At 36.1% G+C, this 21,738-nt stretch overlaps 1 protein-coding gene across 4 annotated transcripts in view; it reads left to right on the top strand.

Moving 5' to 3' along the window:
- The window catches only part of RAB3GAP1 (RAB3 GTPase activating protein catalytic subunit 1), a 1,043,110-nt gene that overhangs the window by 978,926 nt on the left and 42,446 nt on the right, over nt 1-21,738 (top strand). For all 4 annotated transcript variants that reach the window (XM_050750973.1, XM_050750977.1, XM_050750976.1 and 1 more), the window contains 3 exons: nt 10,846-10,965; nt 12,918-13,083; nt 18,434-18,533. In XM_050750973.1, coding sequence (XP_050606930.1) covers nt 10,846-10,965; nt 12,918-13,083; nt 18,434-18,533 — 386 coding nt within the window. The remainder of the gene's footprint in view (nt 1-10,845; nt 10,966-12,917; nt 13,084-18,433; nt 18,534-21,738) is intronic.

Below are 21,738 nucleotides of genomic sequence, written 5' to 3'. Positions count from 1 at the left end.
TTCAGTCACCTTCTACGCTCGCTTTTGCCTTTCAGTATACTCTTTGTTTCTGTTACCCAGGAATCTCCTTTTTATTTTTTCAAATTCAGCTGTGTATTTTTACAACATTGTCATATTTGATCAGGTATGTTTTTGTGTGTTTTGGGGCAAGGGGGGCCTGTGTCATGTTAGTTTGCCATATGGTTGGAAGTCACATTCAGTTTTGTCTTACTTGAACTTTCTTAAAGTTTAGGAAGCCAACAACAAAGCTTTTGAGAACTGTTTAAAAATTAAGCATATTAAATGTGTGTGCATTTTCTTTTATTCAGCAAACATTATTTTTAAACATTTACTGTGATCCAGATACAGGAATTTCAAGGATAGAACATGGTTCCTGCCTTAGTAATCTTTGGGATTAGTAGAAAGACAGATAAGGGACTAGACAACAATAACATTTTGTGATAAATGCTCTCATAGAGGGCAGAACACAGGTTTGATGGAAACTCATAAGAGGTACCTGTAATTCAGACAGATTAAGTCAGGACAATGTTTCTAGACAAGGTACACCTGAATCCTGAAAGACACGTGAGAATAAGCCAGGTGAATAAGGTTAACTAATAAGTTAGGTAAAAAGATACTTGAGGCAGAATTAGTAGAGGTGATGATGTTTAAATGAACTTTTGAAACTTGTAGGTAGTTTGGTAAGGTTGGGTATAGCAGTAGAGGGTTGGGAATGGGAAACGATGAGAAGGACTTTGGTATATGGGTATTTTAAGACTAATGTGAACCGGACATCTTAAGAGGATTTCGTAATGTTCTCTTTCTGTTTTATTCATATAATTTTTATTGTAATTGCTAATAAATACATTTCTCAAAAATTTCAAGGATACAAATTACTTGTAATGCTTCAGAGATACTGAAGAATAACAGACACAGAAGTTTTCACCTATACATTTATTTAAATTTGAATTTTAAAAAGTTAAACCAGAATTAAAGCAATGACAGTGAAAATTTGAAAATGATTTTGCAATATATGCATCTGTACTTATTTATACCATAAACATACAATTAGTATAGATTGACCCTGTCAGAGTGATTTTAAAATAATGTATGATTAATTTATATTTTCAAATCAATTCTAGAAAATAGATTTTTGGTATTTATGTCCAATGCTCAATTTTGGTAGTTCAAGTTGAGCTATTGATCTATATCTATTTTGAGATCTTCTGGCTTCAGTTTTCATATCAAGCACCTCCCAGATTAGCTCCAAGCCTATTTAACTTTGTTAAGGGTGTTTTATAAAGGTAGACTTTAAAAGATATATGGGCATGATAAATTTTATGTTCTTGGCAATGTAATTGATCTTAATGATGTGTTTTACTGGATGTGTTTCACCCTTCTAATATACCTATCCTTTAAATACTTTTCTTTTTTTTCCTTTAAATATCTTCTAGTGGGTGTTTCCTGAAACCATCATTACAGATTTTTTCTCTTGATTATTATGCTTCATGATAATATAAATAGCCCTGGAAATGACACAGACTTTAACCATAGCAAACATTTATGTCCAAATGGAAATTCATGAGCAGAGATTTTAATAGGAAGGTGTGGTAGGCAAGATAATGAACCCTGCTAGCCCCCAGAGATGGTCCATGACCTAAATCTTAGAACCTGTGAATATAAATTATGTGGCAAAAGGAATTAAGGGAGCATATGGTATTAACATTGCTTAACAATAGACTTTAAGGTAGGGAGATTTATCCTGGATTATCTGGGTGGACCCAGTATAATCACAGGAGTTCTTAAAAGTGGAAGAGGGAGACAGAGGAGAGTTAGTGTCATAGCAGTATGAAAAGAACTGGTCCCAGTGATGCAGGTTTTTAAGATGAAAGAAGAGGGCCATGAGCCAAGTAATGAGGGTAAGCCTCTAGAAACTGGAATGGGTTCTCCGCTAGAGCCTCCCGAAGGGATACAGCCTTGCTGCCACCTTGAATTTAGCCTCGTGAGACCTGTTTCAGACTTCTGACCTGCAGAACTATAGGATGATCAATCTTTGTTGTTTTAAGTCACCAAACTTGTAATAATTTATTACAGCAGCAATATGAACTAATACAGAAAGTAACAGTGTGAAAGCTGTAGATGCCTGGAGAGGCTCCATTGAGAGTTGAACAATATACTGAAAGCACAGCTAGGTTTAAGGGAGGACACATTTTTGTCCCCATGGCTCTGCCTTTGTGTCGGGCGTTGTCTTTGGGCCTTTAGCGTTAGTCATGCTTTGTTGGTCACCACAAAGGAACAATCCACAAATAATCTTGTGAAGACTGTGTAGTTGAATAATTATTATGGCTTTTAAGAAATATTCATTTTCGGCTGGGTACGGTGGCTCATGCCTGTAATCCCAGTACTTTGGGAGGCTGAGGCGGGTGGGTCACGAGGTCTGGAGTTCAAGACCAACCTGGCCAACATAGTGAAACCCTGTCTCTACTAAAAATACAAAAATTAGCTGGACGTGGTGGTGCACGCCTGTAGTCCCAGCTACTTGGGAGGTTGAGGCAGGAGAATTGCTTGAACCCAGGAGACAGAGGTTGCAGTGAGCCAAGATCGTGCCACTGCATACCAGCACGGGCAACAGTGTGAGACTCCATCTCAAAAAAAAAAAAAGAAAAGAAAGAAAGACTCATTTTTGTGATTTTTTTTCAGTTTTCAACCACAAATTACTAGATGTACAATGAAACAGGAAAGTGTGACCCATGCAAGGGGAAAAAATAGTAGAAATGGGCTCTTAGTGGGTCTTGATATTAGATTTAGCAATAACATCAAAACATTTATTACAAGTATGTAGAGAGAATTGAAGGAAAGGGTTTTCGAAGAATTAAATACTAACAATGAGTTACATAGGAATCTCAATAAATAGAAACTATAATAAAGAACCAAATGGTGGCCAGGTGTGGTAGCTCATGCCTATAATCCCACCACTTTGGGAGGCTGAGGTGGGCAGATCACTCGAGGTCAAGAGTTCAAGACTAGCCTGAGCAACATGGTGAAACCCCGTCTCTACTAAAAATACAAAAATAAATAAATAAATAAATAAAAATAGCTGGGTGTGGTGGTATGGGTAGCCCATAGTCCCAGCTACTCGGGAGGCTGAGGTAGGAGAATCACTTGAACCCAGGATGGGGAGGCTGCAGTAAGTTGAGATACTGCCATGGCACTCCAGCCTGGGCAGCAGAGTGAAACTCCATCTCAAAAAACAAAACAAACAAAACAACAACAACAACAAAAAAAACAAATGGAAACTCCAGAGTTGAAAAGTATAATTGAAATGCACTTTCTTCACATGAGCTCAAAAGCAGATCTGAGATGATAGAAGAAAGAGTTGGGAGATTTGAAAGATTAACAGAAATTGTCCAGTCCGAAGAGCAGAGAAAGAAGTTTGGAGAAGACAAAAGAACAAAACCTCTGAGATCTGTAGGTCAGTGTCAAGTGTTCCAAAGCATGCATGTAATGGGACTCCCAGGTGAAGAGAAAGAAAGTGGTAGAAAAACAAATTTGAAGAAATAATGGCCGAGAATTTTCCAAATTTGATTAAAAACACTCAGAACCAGAAGTCTTAGTGAATTTTAAGTAGGATAAACACAAAAGAGAACCACCCCCAGACATAGTATGGGCAACCTGCTGAATCCCTAGATGGAAAGAAAATCTTGTAGGCAGCAAGAGAAAAATGACTTGTCATTTACAAGAGAACAATACTCTTGACTGACTTCTCATCAGAAACAATGGAGGCCAGAGGACAGTGCAGTGACACAAAGTTCTGAAAGGGGGGAAAAAGAAACCATTGTTGACCAAGAATTCTATATCCAGTGAAACTATATTTCAAAAATAAAGGTGAAATAATGACATTGTCATGTAAACAAAGATTGACAGAATTCATCCTTGCCTTACAAGTAATACTAAAAGAAATAGAGGGTAACTTGAATCCATAGGAAGGAATGAAGAGCATTGGAAATACTCTAGTAAATACAATAAATATATTCTCATAATTTTAAAAAAAAGCGTAAGATTGCTTAAGCAATAGTGACAGCACTGTATTGTTGGGTTTATAACATACATGTAATATGTAATATATATGACAATATCGCACAAAGGAAGAGAGGGAGGGAATGGAGCTATACTGTATAAAATTGCTAGATTTTACTGGAATAACCTGAATACATTATAAATTAAAGATGTGTATTGTAATATCTAAAAAAATTACTAAAAATAAATTCAAAAAATGAATTGTTGTTTGAACACCTCCAATTTCCCAGGTATTTTTGTAAGTGATAGGTATTTAACTTTTTTATACCATTTTTTTTTAAAGGTCCTTAATCTATTTCTTTCTAAAGTAATATATGTGAGAGTTGTAGAATGGGAACATTCAAAGTAAGTGGTATGGTTTTATGATTTGCCTATGTGAGAGTAACAACAAATATATCAAATATTGGCTAACTTTTTGTTGTTGTTACTTTTGGTCTTTATTGGTGCAGAAAAGAAAAATGCATCTGAAACTAAAAATGAATAGTTGATTGTCCTACCTTTCTCATTTGGAGGATGGGATGCTAAGACACATTTATATTTAAATATAGTATTTAGTAGACATATGCAGTCTGTTATTCAGATGAAACAGTTCTTTTATTAAGAAGTGCAATTGTGACATTTTAATTTGTGTTGATACATTTGATCTAATAAATTTAAGTTACTGGGCTAGAAATTGTAGGAACTATAAAGATTTAGTAATGAAACTCACCCTAGTAGGTATGTAGTGGTCTCTGACTGTTGTTTTAATTTCACTTCCCTGATTACATGTGATATGGAACATCTTTTCATATGGTTGTTTGCTATCTTTATATCTTCTTGGGTGAGGTGTCTGGTTGAAGCCTTTGGGCCTTTTTTTTTTTTTTAAACTTGAATTTTGTTCTTATTTTTGAGTTTTAAGAGTTCTCTGTAGATTCCAGATAATAGTCCTCTATCTGAAATCTTTTGCAGATATTTTCTCCCAGACTATGGTTGTCTCTTTCATTCTCTTGACAGTGTCTTTTGCAGAGCAGAAATTTTTAATTTTAATGAAGTCTAGCGTATCAGGTTCTTTCCTGGATTGTGCCTTTGGTGTTGCATCTGAAAGGTCATCAACAAACCCGAAGTTATCTAGATTTTATTCTGTGTTCTAGGAGTTTTATAACTTTTCATTATATTCAGATCTGTAATCCATTTTAAGTTAGTTTTTGTGGAGAATGTAAAGCCTGTCTAGATTAATTTTTTTGCATGTGGATGCCCAGTTGTTCTAGCACCATTTGTTGAAAAGACTATCTCCATTGTATTGCCTCTGTTCCTTTTCAGAGATTAGTTGACTATACTTATGTGGGTTTATTTCTAGCTTCTCTATTCTGTTCCATTGATCTCCATTTGTCTGTTCTTTTGCCGTTACCACACTGTATGATTTCTATAGCTTTATAGTATTGCTTGAAGTTTGATAGTGTTAGTTCTCCAACTTTCTTCTTCAATATTTTATTGGCTACTTTGAGTCTTTTTTTGCTTCTGCTTATAAACTTTAGAATCAGTTTGTGGATATCCTCATGACAACTTGCTGAGATTTTGATTGAGATTGCATTAAATCTGTAGATGAACTTGGAAAGAACTGATATCTTGATAATATTATCTTCCTATCTGTGAATATAGAATATCTCTTTATTATGTGTGTGTGTGGTGGTATTGGTGGTGGTAACCGTAATTATTTTGCCATTCCTCTGTTGAAAAATATTTAGGTTGTTTCTAGATTTTTACAATTGAATTAAAATATTATAGTGAATATCACTGTATGTACACCTTTTTGCATTTGTATGAATGGTTTTGTAGCATAGATATAAAGATATATGTACTTCATTTGAGTTTTGTCCATTTTAAATATTGATATATTCTGCCCTTTTGCTCTCCAAAAATGTTTTTTTTAAATTTTTTATTAAGAGACAGGGCCTTGCTCTGTCACCAGGCTGGAGTGCAGTGGTGTGATCATGACTCCCTGCAGTGTCGACTTCCTGGGCTCAAGTGATCCTCCTGTCTCAGCCACCCGAGTAGCTAGGAGTACAGGTGCACACCACCATGCAAAGCTAATTTTTAAATTTTTTGTAGAGATGGGGTCTCACTATGTTTCCCAGGCTGGTCTTGAACTTCTGACCTCAAGCGATCTTCCCATCTCAGCCTAAAAATGCTTTTAAAGTTTATATCACCACCTGTGGCATATCCCAGCACTCTTGCCAACACTGGAGTCTATCGGTATTTTATATTTTTTGCCACAGTGATATCTTCTTTAATTTTTATTTTTTAATCATGAGATTGAACATCTCTTAATAGACTTATTAACTATTTATATTTCTTATTCTATAAAATGTGTATTAGTTTTTTCGCATTCTTTTATATTTAACTTTTTTATTGTGGTGAAACATCCATAACAAAATTTGCCATTTTAACCATTTCTAACTGTACAGTTCAGTGGTATTGAGTACATTCACATTTTTGTGCAACCACTATCCTCCAGAACTTTATCATCCCATACTGAAACTCTGTAACCATTAAACAATGACTTCTCTCCTCTCCCTCTTAGCCACTGGAACCAGCATTCTACTTTCTCTCTATGACTTTGATTCTTTTAGTACCTCATGTAAGTGGAATCATGTAACATTTGCCCTTTTTTCACTGGCTTTTATTTCACCTAGCATAATGTCTTCTAAGTTCAGCTGTGTTGCAATATGTATCAGATTTTATTCTTTTTAAGGCTAAATAATATTCCATTGTATGTATATACCACATTGATCCATTCGTCTGTTGATGGACATTTGGATTGTTTCTCCCTTTTGGCTACTGTGAATAACTCTGTTATGGACATGGGTGCACAAATATCTATTTCAATCTCTGTTTTCATTTCTCTGGATCAAATGGCTAGTGTTCATTTTAAAAAATAATCTATACTGCTTAGCTGTTTTATATTTCTACCAGCAATGCCCAAGGATTTTAATTTCTCTGCATCCTTGCTAACACTTATTGTTGGTTTCTTTGGCAATAGCCATCCTAATGGTTATGAGGTGGTATGTCATAGTAGATCTGATTTGTGTTCCTCTAAGATTAGTGATATTGAGGATTTTTTCATGTGCTTATTTGCCATTTTCATGTTTTCTTTTCTTTTTCTTTTCTTTTTTTTTTTTTTTTTTTGAGATGGGGTCTTGCTCTGTCGCCCAGGCTGGAGTGCAGTGGTGTGATCTCGGCTCACTGCAAGCTCTGCCTCCTGAGTTCACACCATTTTCCTGCCTCAGCCTCCCAAATAGTTGGGACTACAGGCACCCACCACCACACCCGCCTAATTTTTTTGTATTTTTTTAGTAGAGACGGGGTTTCACCATGTTAGCCAGGATGGTCTCGATCTCCTGACTTCATGATCCACCTGCCTCAGCCTCCCAAAGTGCTGGGATTACAGCTGTGGGCCACCGCTCCCAGCCTTTGTATATTTTCTTTTGAGTGACATCGATCCAAGTCCTTTGCCCATTTTAAAATCGGGTTGGTTGTTTTTTTTGTTGTTGTTGATTTTTGCTTTTTTTTTTTTTTTAAACCTCCCACTTAATGTTTGTTTACTTTCGATGAAGACATAGTCTCAGGATTCAAGTAGAACTATTGGGGAAAAAGTAATGCCTTATATTGACATTTTGAAGATCATAAAGAAGAGAGTACATTTATCAAGAGTGATGGGGTGATATTTGAGGTAAATCTTTTTTTTTTTTTTTTTTTTTTGAGATGAGGTCTCACTCTGCTTCCCAGGCTGGAGTGCAGTGGTATCATTATGGCTCACTACAGCCTTGACCTTCTCGCCTCAATCTGTTATCCCACATCAGCCTCCCAAGCTGCTGGGACTACAGGTGCTCTCCACCATGCCCAACTAATTTTTACAATTTTTTATAGAGAGTGGGTCTTGCTATGTTGCCTAGGCTGGTCTTGAACTCCTAAGCCCAAGTGATCCTCCTGCCTTGGCCTGCCAAGATACTGGCATTACAGGTGTGAGCCACCACCCTGGCAAGGTAAATCTTTAAATAACTTGTCAGGATTTGGGTATTTACTAATGGTAGTAGAGTGGATGAGAGGGAGATATTTTATCAATAGAAAGAGGAAAGAAAGGCTTAGGGGATAGAAGGTAGATTGCAGATAAATTGCACTTCAGTTTGGCTTGTTATTCATGGCTTGTATACAGTGGCATTGTGTGTGTTTATAGTAAGAAGGTTGGAACAGCTATCAGTGTAAAAATGCAAATGTTATTTTATCCAGCAACCACTAGAAATTTGTTATAGAGATACACATGTAGAAAGACAGTTGCAGTATGGTTGCAGCAGCATAAAACTGGAAATAAAAGTCCTGATCAGTAGGGTACTGTCCTTTGAAAAGAAGCTTTACAAAGTGTATACAAATAGTATAATCATATTTGAGGGTAGGGTGGTTATGCGGTAAATGGAACATTTGTGGAAGAATAACCAAGAGACTGTTGACAGGGATTTTATACAAGTACAGAGGATGGAACAGGGGGATGTTCACTTGTTTTGTTTTGTTTTCTTTCTTCCAGGGACATTTGAAAAAAAGAAAACTATTTTTCAAAGATCTTTAGAGCTTAGTTTTTAAAGCTCTAGATTATTTTCATTATTTTATGCTGTCTCTACATAACTAATTTTGATTTCAGGGCTAGGAGGGTGGAGGTAGGGTAAGGAAATGAAGTAAGTTTTTGTCATGTAAATAATAAACATTATGAATTAGACTTAATTTTTTAAATCATTACTCCTGTTTGGGGGATTTCTTGAGTAGGATGTTTATAAAAATAAGCATTAATAACTCTTTATATACCAGAGGTAATAAATTAGGCAAATGAGTAATATCTCTCATAAGTTATTTTCTTGATTCAAAAAATATTAAATATAAATACATTAAAGAGTGAATAAGAGGGATTTTCAGTAGACAAGATAATCAATTTGACTGTATATTTTCATAAAAGTTTGGCAGCAAATTTGTGACTTTAAAGGATATGGCAACTGAATGAGAAGTTTTAATTAATGTAGATGTCATAGCAAGATTAAGCTGTTTTATGATAATTTTTTACCCCTTTTTAATGTGTTATTGAGTAAAAGAACACAAGAATTCCTTAATTAGGATACTTAGTAAACTGTGTTCTCACATTTAGAAAGGACATATACATCATTGCTGATAATTTTCCTGCAGTTTAGGGAATCTGTCAAACCTTCTTCATTTGCAGACTTAGTGGTATCAGTTCATTAAAGCAAAGTTTCAATACTTGCTTTCTTCTTTTATCTCGTAAACTTAACTTTGAAGGCAAAACTATCGTTTAATGGTCCTTGTGATTTCAGCAAATCGTTTCTTTTTTTCCTTTCAAATATCAGATTTCTTTATTCTTAAAATGTGCTCATTATAGTTTACTTAAATACAAAATATTCACTTTCTTTGCAGGTAAGAAATTTCACTGACATTTCCATGTCAATTAGCTTCTTTTTAATAAAAAAGCTTTCATTAAAAATAAACATTTAAATTACTGAACTATTATATTCATTAGTCTCAATACCTCTTAAAATACTTAAAACTTCAGAAAATAGACTGTAAACCTTGCCCAAAGGTGGCATCCAACTCTGAGCAGGCCACACGGAGTGTGTTAGAGCATGGCCATGCGCATGGCCATACAACCCCTGGGGCCACCTCCACAATGGCTCAGCCCCACCACTGACCCTCTGCTGAAAACCCTGCCCCTCAGCAGGACGCAAGCTTGTCCCCCAAATAGTGGTGACCTCAAACGGCAATGTGATGATAAAACCTGCAGCTGACACTGCCCTCCACAAGGGTTCTGGAAAGGCCAGAGCTGGAGACGGTAAACCGCAGCACCGTCCCAGGTCACCCCAGCTAAAGGTATTCAACACCAGCCAAAAGGCTAAAGTTTAGTTAAGGGTTCAAAGGCAAATACACTGAAACCCATATGTAAACCTGCCTGGTTTTCAAGCTGAAAGAGAAACACTTTGGTGTCTTCAATAACTCAGACCTGCACTGGATGAAGCAATGAAGGCAAGGTCACAGCTGCTAAAGCACAGAGGGGTTAAACAGTATGAAACCAGAAGAAACTCTCAAGTGAGAGATGTGAAGCAGCAGACCGAGGCATCAGACACCTCTCCCACCCACACCTCTCCCACCAGACACCTCTCCCACCAGACACCTCTCCCACCCACACCTCTCCCACCAGACACCTCTCCCACCAGACACCTCTCCCACCAGCTGCAGGGCTCTGGGCAGCGTTCTCAGCCCAGCCATTCTGTGACAGTTGTTTAAGGAATCAGCTGTTGACCTTTTTTCTCAAGCAGCAACAGTGACATCAATATTACAGTGGTCTTATGAATACACCCGTGTGATCAACTTGTTGGTAAACACATGAGTATACAACATAAAGTAGGCAAAGCGGAAAAAGTCTCTCTCTTTCTCACACACACACACACACACACAGAGAGAGAGAGAGATGGGCATGCAAATATATCTGAGCCTATTTTAGTCGAATCAAATTTAGATTTCAGCAGATTGTTTCTAATTGTTTCTAATTTGTAAAGAATAGAGGGGAACTAGTAGGTGGATGATAGAAGTGCTTCTTAAAATTGAGTTCTTGTAGGTTCGGTTGCCATCAAAAGAAACACCTGTAGTTTGAACCTGACTTGTTAAATTTTCTGTAGGGAAATTTTTTTGTGTTTTTCAAGTAATGGATTTTTGTTCTGAGGTTTCCCCTGTTTAATGCAGTTAATTCTGTTTTTTAAGGTATGGGCTGCGTGAGTTCGTGGTGATTGCTCCCGCTGCACACAGTGATGCTGTTCTCAGCGAATCTAAGTGCAACCTTCTTCTGAGTTCTGTTTCTATTGCCTTGGGAAACACTGGCTGGTGAGTGGACGTTTTTTAAAACCTAGACAAAAAAACTGTTTTTAACAGTAATTTATGAAGGCAAACAGTTATTAAATGTTAGCTTTTTTGTTGTAATTAGGAACTTAGTGCATATATATTGTTAAACTAAATTTGTCTTGAGGTTACCTCTGTACCTGCTCCCTGTATAAAGAACTGCTACCTAACTTATTTCATGTACAAACTGAAAGCTTAATTTGGGAGTATACTTTTGGAACAATTCACTGAGTCCCAGCCAATCACAGCAGCTTAGGTTCAGTCAATCACAGGCCAACTGATCAGAGCATGCACAAATAAAGCAAACTTGGAACTGTAACCAATCAAGCTGTTTCTGTACCTTACTTCCATTTTCTGTCTATAAATGCTGCCTGCCCACCTTACAGAGCTGATCTGTCTGAACCTCCACTGGTTCTGAAGACTATGTGATTCTCAACTCATTCTTTGCTCAAATAAATGTTTTATTTATTTATTTATTTTTTTGAGACACAGTCTTGCTCTGTCGCCCAGGCTGGAGTGCAGTGGCACGGTCTGGGCTCACTGCAGCCTCCACATCTTGAGTTCAAGTGACTCTTCTGCCTCAGCCTCCCGAGTATCTGGGAGTACAGGTGTGCACCACCCTTGGCTGATTTTATTTTTATTTTTTAAATTTTCAGTAGAGATGGGGTTTCACTGTGTTGACCAGGCTGGTCTCAAACTCCTGACCTCAGATGATCCGCCCACCTCAGCCTTCCAGAGTGCTAGGATTTTAGGCATAAGCTACTGTGCCCTGCCTTAAACTCCATTAAGTTTAATTAGTTGAAAATTTTTCTTTTAACAATATACCTGCATATTTTTATACTGGAATTTGGTATATAAGGACAAAACTAGTAAAACCTAAATGGAGGCCATTTCTAAAGGTAATCTTCCTGAAATAATTTAGTGTGTTATTTGGAATAACTTTTTTAAAAGTTAATTTTCAGTACCTTTAGACCCTATTCTTAATTGGAAGTATTGAAGAAGATGAAATTTGTTTAATCACTATTCTGCTGTTTTGAATTGTATTTCATTTGCGTATTGAATAGACTATGATACTCTAAATCTACTGGGGAATAATTAATTTATTTTAGTGGATGTACTCCGTGGTGTATCCTAAGTGAATAATTTTGCTAGAATAGTTACTGCTGTAGGATTATTAACTTGGGGATGTATCTGTGCAGTCCTTTCTTGTTATTTAAGGTAGTTGTGTGCTTTAAAGTTGCCACCAACACTAAGTTATCAATTCCTCACCTATTTCTCCAAGGAGAAATGCGGTTCCTTCGAGCTTCTGGCCACATTTTTTGTCAACCAGTTAATACATAACCTTCTCTTATGTGTGTTTCTGTTTAAAGATAGCTTATTTAATATACAATGTTGAGTCATTAACATTGAACTTGTAGCCAAAAGCGATGTAACTTGTGCATGAACGACGCTTCTGGGAAAATGCATGTATTAACATGTATTTTCTCTGTAAGGCACATCACAACCTCCTTGTGCTTAGGAGCCCTACTTTGTCTTTAAATGATGTGAAAAATATTTCACCACAATATTGGCTTAATTTATATTGTTTAATACCTGTGAGTTAGGTTTTATTATTAATTTGGAAAGACTAATATGAAATAATCACTTTTATGCAAGACAGTTTTCATTCTGATGTTTTCTGACTTTTAGTTGGCTGTTCTAAAACAATTTTTCAGACTAATCAAAGTACTTCTAGATGATAGTTTCTGTAGTTTAGTAGTATAGGGAGAAAAAGGAACTCAGAATGTCTTTGTTATAAACACAAACCTGTGTTTTTGTTGTGTTTCCAGTTTAGTGCTTTTAAATTCTTGAGATTAAAATAATTTGGAAAAACTTTGAGGTTCAGGTTTAATGTTTAATGAGCTTGTATTCTATTCCTATTTAATCATGTCCTGCAGTCAGGTGCCACTCTTCGTGCAAATTCACCACAAATGGCGAAGAATGTATGTAGGAGAATGTCAAGGTCCTGGTGTACGAACTGACTTCGAAATGGTTCATCTTAGAAAAGTGCCAAATCAGTACACTCACTTATCAGGTCTGCTGGATATCTTCAAATCAAAGATCGTGAGTTGGGATTGATATTATCAGTCTTATCCGAGATCCAGATAAAAGTAGAGATTTGATCATTTTTTTCAGCATATAGAAACAGTTCTCTATAATATTGATAATGTAATTGCTTGGAAGAAAGCTTTAAGTGACTACACAAATTACTTTGTAATTTCAAATAAACAAAATATCCAGTTATATTTGTAGTGTACTAATGCTAAAGCAACAACTGACTTGTTTGTTTGTTCGGTCTGTTAGCATTTATTGACCGTGTATCTTTTACTCCTTGTCCTCTGTTGGCAATATTGCCAGTCTCCCAAGCTTAATGGGGCTCAGGTAGCTGCTTGTTTGAGCATTTGAAGCATTTGACTATGAACTCCTTAAGGTCTAAACCCTTTGGGTTCTGAATTGCATTTTTTCCCTCAAATCTTTCTTTGATTTAATTTTCATGGTTAATCTGGCTTATATCCTAGGCCTGAGAGCAGCAGGGCTAAATGGGACATGCTAAATATATTCTTATATTCTATAACAACACTGTCTGTAGCTATGGAGGACTTGCCTGTGCTGCTCTGGGGGGCTTGGGGGAATGGGGCTGATTAGGGCTTAAGTTGAGTAGCTGTTTGTGAATACCTCTAGAAGATAGAGAAAGCTAGATAACCAAGTAGTGGAGGGGATCCTCTACTTAGAGAAATATTACTCTTAGGTTATTAGGATGCTGATTTAAATTTGGAGTATGTTAAGTGCTGAACATGACACTATCTCACAGTTGATTAATAAACTGACATCATGTGTCGTGTGATGGCTGTTAATCGCATTTGGCCACTTATGTGAGATAGTGGCAGCTTTAGCACTTAAATATATAAGTATATTGATTAGGATATTGATTATATGTATATTATAATGAAGTATATTGATTATAAGTAAATATATTAATTTTGATATATAATTACATATGTGGCATTCCTGCCAAAATGTTTAACATACTATAAATCAAACCATGAGGAAGCAATCACATATTTCCAAAGTGAGCCCTGTTTTGTAGCAGTAACTGGTCAGTATGATGATAGGCAAAATAAAGACGAAGCAATTTAGATTTAAGGAGATAATGGGACCTGACAGCTAAATGCAACACATGATTCTTGATTGGATCCTTTATCAAAACAAAATAGTCAGTAAGGACATTATTGGGACAATTGGGATGATTTTAATATGGACTGTATATTGAAAATAGTATCAATGTTAAATTTATTGAGTGTGATAATTATATTATAGTTGTATAGAATAATGTCCTTGTTCTTAGGAATTACATGCTAACGTATTTAAGGGTGAATTGTTATAATGCCTACCTTTTTCAGAAGATTCAGCCAAAAAAATGTCATATGCTTAATATATATATGTGTATGTGTGGCAAAGTGTTAATGATTATGAGCTCTGTGAAAGTCATATGGGTGTTCATTGTACTAGTTTTCCAACCTTTCTGAAGGTTTGAGAATTTTCAAAAGAAAAAGAATTCTAAGAAAAAATTGCTGAAATTTATTTTTAAATAGGTAACATTTGTTAGAAAGATATTTAGGATTAGAATTTAATCATAAAGATATGTTTTTAGTGTTGAGGACCTAAATAGTGTGCTGGTAGGATTATTACCAACTACATAAATCCCTTTGATGTTAAAAAAATGTAATGCATTTACCAGGTTAGGAAATTAAAGTAAAAGCTTCTTTTACCTCTCCACCTGTCTCCTCAAAGTGACAACTGTTAGCAGTGGCTTGTGATTATCTCCATTAGAAAAATTACAGATGCTTCGATTTTAGAGAATTCCATGTATATATGTAATATTCTTTTCAAAAACCTTCTGGGCTCTGAAGTGCTGTGGGTACTGTTTAATTCCACATATAGTTTGGGAAATTTTTGTAAAAGGCAAGTATGTATTAGTATCTTCTCCATTATTTTTCCTTTGCTCTTACCATAAGTCTTCAATTATATTTAAAATTTTTAGATCAAGTTTCTGGTCACATGGAAATATCAATGCCTCATTTCTTCTTCTTCTTCTTCCTCTTCCTCCTCCTCTTCCTCCTCCTCTTCCTCTTCTTTCTCTTCCTCTTTTCTTTTTTTTTGAGACAGGGTCTCACTCTATCACCCAGGCTGCAGTGTAGGGCATGATTATGGCTCACTGTAGCCTCAACCTCCTGGGGTCACTGAATCTTCCCACCTCTGCCTCCTGAGTAGTTGGGACTGTAGGTGTGCATCACCACACACAGCTAATCTTTATATTTTTTGTAGAGACAGGGTTTCACCATGTTGCTCTGGCTGGTCTTAAACTCCTAGGCTCAAGCAGTCCGCCTGCTCAGCCTCCCAAAGTACCAAGATAACGGGTGTGAGCCACTGCGCTGGCCCTTAGTCTTTCTTCTTAAGAAATCATTAATGAATATTATCTTCAGATCTTTTATGTCACATCTCTTTTTTGAAGGTAGGGAATACATTGATCTCTGGAACCCAACTTAGATCTTGGCTATTTATTAGCAGTACTTTAAAAAAAGTTTTTAATCAGTTTATCTCATCATCTGACAAACCTAAAACTTATTTTTTTGATAAGAAACATCTCTCAAAATTGATTTGAGAAAATTGAATTTAAGAGCTGGTTTGGGCACTTAAGTTTAATCCTGTAAATATTTGAAAACTCTCATAACTTCATCGTCTTTTTCAGTTTAGACATTCTTAGTTCTTGAGATGTTCTTTACATTTTATGGTATTATATTATGACTGTTGATTTGGATGTTTGTCTCTTTTAGAACTACTTTTTTATGTTTTGAGAAGTTTAGTTTGTAGGCTCATTTTGAATGAGTTTCATTTTAAATTTTTAATGTTCACTCCCATCCATCCTCTCTAGTGATTTTGTAGTTTTATGGTTACTCCCTACCTGCAGAATATTTCAGAACTAGGTCTTAAAATAGTGTTTGGAGTCTCTTGCTCTGTAGTAATGTTGGGGTTTTGATAACTGGTCTTAGAATCTTGGGTTGCTTGCTCACCACATGCAGGTGAGGGTTTTTTCCCTTCACACAATAGCCCCCAGTCCCATACCTTCCAATAAAGCCGTTGTGCCAAGCAGGAGTGACCTGTCCCAACGTCTGGCTTAAGCAGAGAGTCTTGCAATGCCCTCATTCTGGACTGAGCCCTTTTGGTTTCATCCTAGATTGTCAGTGCCGCCTTCCATACCTTAAGGCATGTGCCTTGAACCCCAGTTATCCTCCAGGGTCCACAAAGATATTTCCATCATTTTTCATCCTAATCCTTCCTTCCTTCCTTCCTTCCTTCCTTCCTTCCTTCCTTCCTTCCTTCCTTCCTTCCTTCCTTCCTTCCTTCCTTCCTCCCTCCCCCTCCCTCCCTCCCTCCCTCCTTCCTTCCCTTTCCTCCCTCCTTCCTTCCTTCCTTCCTTCCTTCCTTCCTTCCTTCCTTCCTTCCTTCTTTCCCTCCCTCCCTCCTTCCTTCCTTCTTTCTTACTCTCTCTCTCTTTCTTTCTCTCTCTCTCTCTCATCTCTCTCTCTCTCCCCTTTCTTCCTTTCCTTTCCTCCCTCCCTCCCTCCCTCCCTTCTTTTCTTTTCTTTTCTCTTCTCTTCTCTTCTCTTCTCTTCTCTTCTCTTCTCTTCTCTTCTTTTCTTTTCTTTCTTTTCTTTTCTTTTTTTTTGAGATGGGATCTTACTCTATCATCCAGGCTGGACTGCAGTGGTGAGGCACTGCAACCTCTGCCTCCCGGGATCAAGCGATTCTCCTGCCTCAGCCTCCCAAACAGCTGGGATTACAGGCACACATCACTACTGCCCGGCTAGTTTTCGTATTTTTAGTAGAGATGGGGTTTCACCATGTTGGCCAGGCTGGTCTTGAACTCCTGATTTCAAATGATCCACCCGCCTTGGCCTCCCAAAGTGCTGGGATTACAGGCGTGAGCCACCGTGCCTGGCCCTAATTCTTTCTTTCTGGGAATCTGTTTTTGTATTTATCTGTGTGACTGGATCAGAGGTCATGTGTCAAAGTGGCCTTGTTATGGCTTCTAGAACATTTACCCCTTATTATAGGTGAATGCTCATTTGATCTCTGGACATGACTAAAAAGTTGATACACTGACCAGCCAAAATCTCACCTTGCTGTTGGGCACAGGAGCCCAAAACTGAATTCAGTTTTTTGGGAGCAGCTATCTACTCTTGTGACTTCAGACTGAGTTTGTGTTCTTAAAGCTACTAGTGACATTTATAGATGCTGCTGCTGAGCTAAATGTAAATGTCATGTATTCCTTTGCCACTCAAAGTGTAGTCTCCTGAACAGCAGCATCTGGAAACTGGTTAGATATGCAGAAGAGTATTGAATCTGCATTTCACAAGTTCCCTAGGTGATTCCTATGCATATTTAAGTCCTATTTTATATTAGTTCAGATTAAGCATTATGAAGGAAAGCTGAGGTCATAGGATGTTTAAATGACAGTATTAGGTTTTGTGATTTTTCATGAATTGACAGATAAATCTAAGTTTTCTTTTGTTAACTGATTCGTTAATCTATTTTGTGTGAGTGAGCATTCATTTCTCTTAGTCTGAAATTTTGGTTAAATATTCAAGGCTGGCTTTCATTTGAGTTTATTTTCATTTAAAAGAAAGAAGAGACATTCTCTCCCCAAACCAAGTCTTATACTTTTCTAATACTTTTACTTATTTGAAAAATGAATCACCTTTTTTTCACATTTAGTATGTCTGAAGTGAATAGTAAGAAATGGTGTTTTATGATTAAAACAGTAAAAGATACTTTAAAGAACATTTTGCTTAATAGAATGTAATATCTCTTTTTCTAATAACAGTTTAAACAGCTTTATTTTAAAGCTATGACATTGTTTTAGAAACTTTTTTTAGCTACATCAAATGAAAACATTTGTGGAAGCAGTATGCAGAAATTATGGAAATCCTTCTGTACACACAAATATGTGGACAAAAATACAGTGATTCTTTGGAAAGTTTACTTTTCCATTTTTAAAAACCCGGTCTCACAATTGCCAGTACTGTTGCTTAGTATAGGATCTTTCCTCTTGTTCATCCCTGATCCACTTCTTGAGCTTTTGGACTGTGAAAATTTCTTCTGTGAAAAGGATTTCCTAAGTTTTGCATCTGTGGCTCTAATGACTTCAGTGACTTATTTTTCCTTTCGAATGGCTAGAATATCATGTTTTTAATAACTAGAATATGCACCCTGTTGTTTAACACTAGAATCTGAAAATCCAGGTTTCATAAAGGTAGTATTAATCCGTTCCATAAGTTTGAAATTTTGATGTTGAATTAATACGAAAGGGTACCAGCATTTACATGATATTGTCTTTGCATGTATTTCCTAGGGATGTCCTTTAACTCCATTGCCTCCAGTTAGTATTGCTATTCGATTCACCTATGTACTTCAAGATTGGCAACAGTATTTTTGGCCTCAGCAACCTCCAGGTGAGAGCATTTAGAACTATATTTAACTTACTGAATATAAATGGAAAAGAAGATACATTCAGAAATTACAATTACTTAACAAGAGTTTCAAGTGTTTTACATTAGAAATATTTGTGATTCATTTTAAATGTAATATTGTTGCTTTCATTGCCCTTATCATTTTTTTTCTCTTAAAGAAAAACTGTGGGTTTTCTAGAGATAGTAATACTCTATGTTTGACAATCTGTCTTTAAAAGCCTTATATAAGGCACCCCTTGCTGTGGCACATCATATGCCATAAATGTAGCGAATGATTAACATGTCTGTTTTTAGACTATTATAAGAGCAGAGCTGTTCTCAGCTCACCCTCATAAAATGAGAACAGACATGCAAAAAACTTTAAAGAGAGTATTGTTTCAAGAAACGGGGCCAAACAAGGAAAGCAGAGAAGAAAAATATATGTAGGGGAAAATAATAATTAACTTGTATGTTATAGAAATATAATCAAAATCAATTTGCCTGCTTACCCTTGATAAACAGATTCATTCAACAATTATTAATTATTAACCTGTAATAGACTAGGCAGTGCTAAGGACAGCAATATGGACAACACATTACCTCAGTTTCATGGACATATGTCCTAATTAACATTTTGATTCATGGGTGTTTCTTTCATATGTTTGATTATATTGAAGCCCATCTAATAAGGAATATAACACAAACTTATAAAATACAAGAATTTCACTAGCTTGAAAACATTTTTTAATCTACCTCCCCTAAAGAGAAATAAAATAAACTAATATTCTTTATTGTTTATTTTTGTTCTAAGTAGTTGGCTAGTTATAGGATTGAAAATAATTGGTAGGCATGAGATGATATAAAAATTAATATAATACAGGCCAGGCATGGTGACTCACACCTGTAATCCCAGCACTTTGGGAAGCCAAGGCAGGCAGATGACCTGAGGTCAGGAGTTCAAGACCAGCCTGGCCAACATGGTGAAACCTTGTCTCTACTAAAAATACAAAAATTAGCCAGGTGCAGTGGCAGGAGCCTGTAATCCCAGCTACTCGGGAGGCGGAGGCAGAAGAATCCCTTGAACCTGGGAGGTGGAGGTTGCAGTGAGCCGACATTGTACCACTGTACCCCAGCCTAGGTGACAGAGTGAGACTCTGTCTCAAAAAAAATTTTTTTTTTAATGTAATATATCCTTAGCTTTTGGCAGTTATATGTACTACTACTATTTTATTTTATATATCACAAAAGAATTTGCAACTCTAATGTACACTATGAAAGGACCGTATCTAAACTACAACAGAGAAATAAAAGCTAAGCTTTAGATTTATATCAGAAGAAACACGCAAATGTTTGTGTTGGTGATTTTAGTTCCCAGATAACAGTACCCACTGGACAAGTTATAATATACATCTAGTTAGAAGTTTCCATTCTTATCTTACTTTTTTTTTCCCCCAAGGCTACTCTCTTACAAAGCAGTTTTAAAGCTTTCCTAAGGTAGTGTTGTCTGCTCGTGATCTGTGAAGAAGCCCAAGAGTTAGAACCTTAGCATTATAAGATTGCCAATAAGGTCTTTGTTAATTTTCTATTGTCAAGTTTTTAAAATGGGGATTAAAAATATTAACCTTCTCCCTCAGTAAGTTGAAAGTCATATAAATTCTTAACATTTTCCTTTATAAGGGGAAAGGGACTGAACATGTAATATAATATGGACAAGACACTGTGCTTTTCATATTTTATATCCTATTTTGTATAATTTTCACTTACCTATGAGACAATTATTATTATTATTATCTTTTGTTTTTTGAGAGAGTCTTGCTCTGTCACCCAGGCTGGAGTGCAGTGGCATGATCCCGGCTCACTGCAACCTCTGCCTCCTGGGTTCAAGCGATTCTCCTGCCTCAGCCTCCGCCTCCTGAGTACAGGTATGCGCCACCATGCCTGGATAATTTTTGTATTTTTTAGTAGATATGGGGTTTCACCATGTTGGCCAGGTTGATCTCGAACTCCTGACCTCAGGTGATCCACCCTCCCCAGCTTCCCAAAGTGCTGGAATTAGAGGTTTGAGCCATTGTGCCCGGCCCAAGACGTGTATTATTATCCTTCTTAGAGATGTAAGTTTCTTAGATTGTAAGTTTTTTAAAGAACTCACGTAAGTGGCTTAAAGTCATATGGTCACCATGTGATAAAGTTTGCGTACAAACACTAGTCAAACTCCAAGCCCAATACGCTTTTCATTCCACGAGTTGCTTCTCCCTTTTTAATTCAGCTAAAACAGTTATATTTTAGTAATAATTTTTAATTTACTAATTTATAAAAATGTGCTCGTAATTTTGAACTTTTACAAACTCACTTGTAACAATGCTAGTCATTGTGATCTTTCTTATTATAAGCATTCTTTAGCTGGAAAAATGGAATTGACTTGAGAAAATTTACCGAATCAAGTAATTGATTCATATTTGATGACTAATTTTAAATCATTTACTTAGGATGTAGATAAATATCAGATGTGATTTTAGCAAATATGGGAAGTTTTCTTAACTCAGTAGGCTTTAATTTTAGGAAATCCTTGTGTAATGTGAATAATTAAACATCACAATTTGTATTATTTCAAAGAGAAAAAAATTCTTTTGATGACTTTTAGAAATGCTTATTACTTCCTCAGGAGAGACAGAACTAAGAGGAATGATTTACCTTCTAAGTTCTCTTCTAGTCTAGTGTGCCATTCATAATGGAAAGGAGGTTCTTTTCTGATCTTTATATATTTCCATTTACTGTCAACCAAAATATAATGTTATTAATGATGACAAATGTACTAATTTCCTATTCAGAAATTACTGACAGCAAAACTGATTAATGTAGTTGGTGAATAGATTTTTAAATACTTGGATACTCTTTTTGGATTATATTAATTACATTCTTTTAAAATGCAGAAAAATTACAGAAGTAATATTCTCTTGAGTAATATTTAAGGAATATTTGAGAAGGGCAAAATTTAAAATACATGGCCTGAATGAAATATTGGATAAATAGGAAATAAGTGTGCCCTTTTACTATAACGTTCTCTGGGGAAGTCAAATATTTGTTAGACTACGTATGCTGTAACTTGCTCTAACTTGCTAACTTGCTATATGTGTTCTCTTGTGGACACTTTTAAAGCTATAATATTCCAAAGGGCTGAACTAGAATAGACTCTTCTGTATTTTTTCCC

The sequence above is a fragment of the Macaca thibetana genome, chromosome 12 (genome assembly GCF_024542745.1).
Source record: "Macaca thibetana thibetana isolate TM-01 chromosome 12, ASM2454274v1, whole genome shotgun sequence".
NCBI lineage: Eukaryota > Metazoa > Chordata > Mammalia > Primates > Cercopithecidae > Macaca > Macaca thibetana.
Note: the sequence above shows the minus strand (reverse complement) of the source record. Positions and strands in the feature narration are given on the sequence as shown.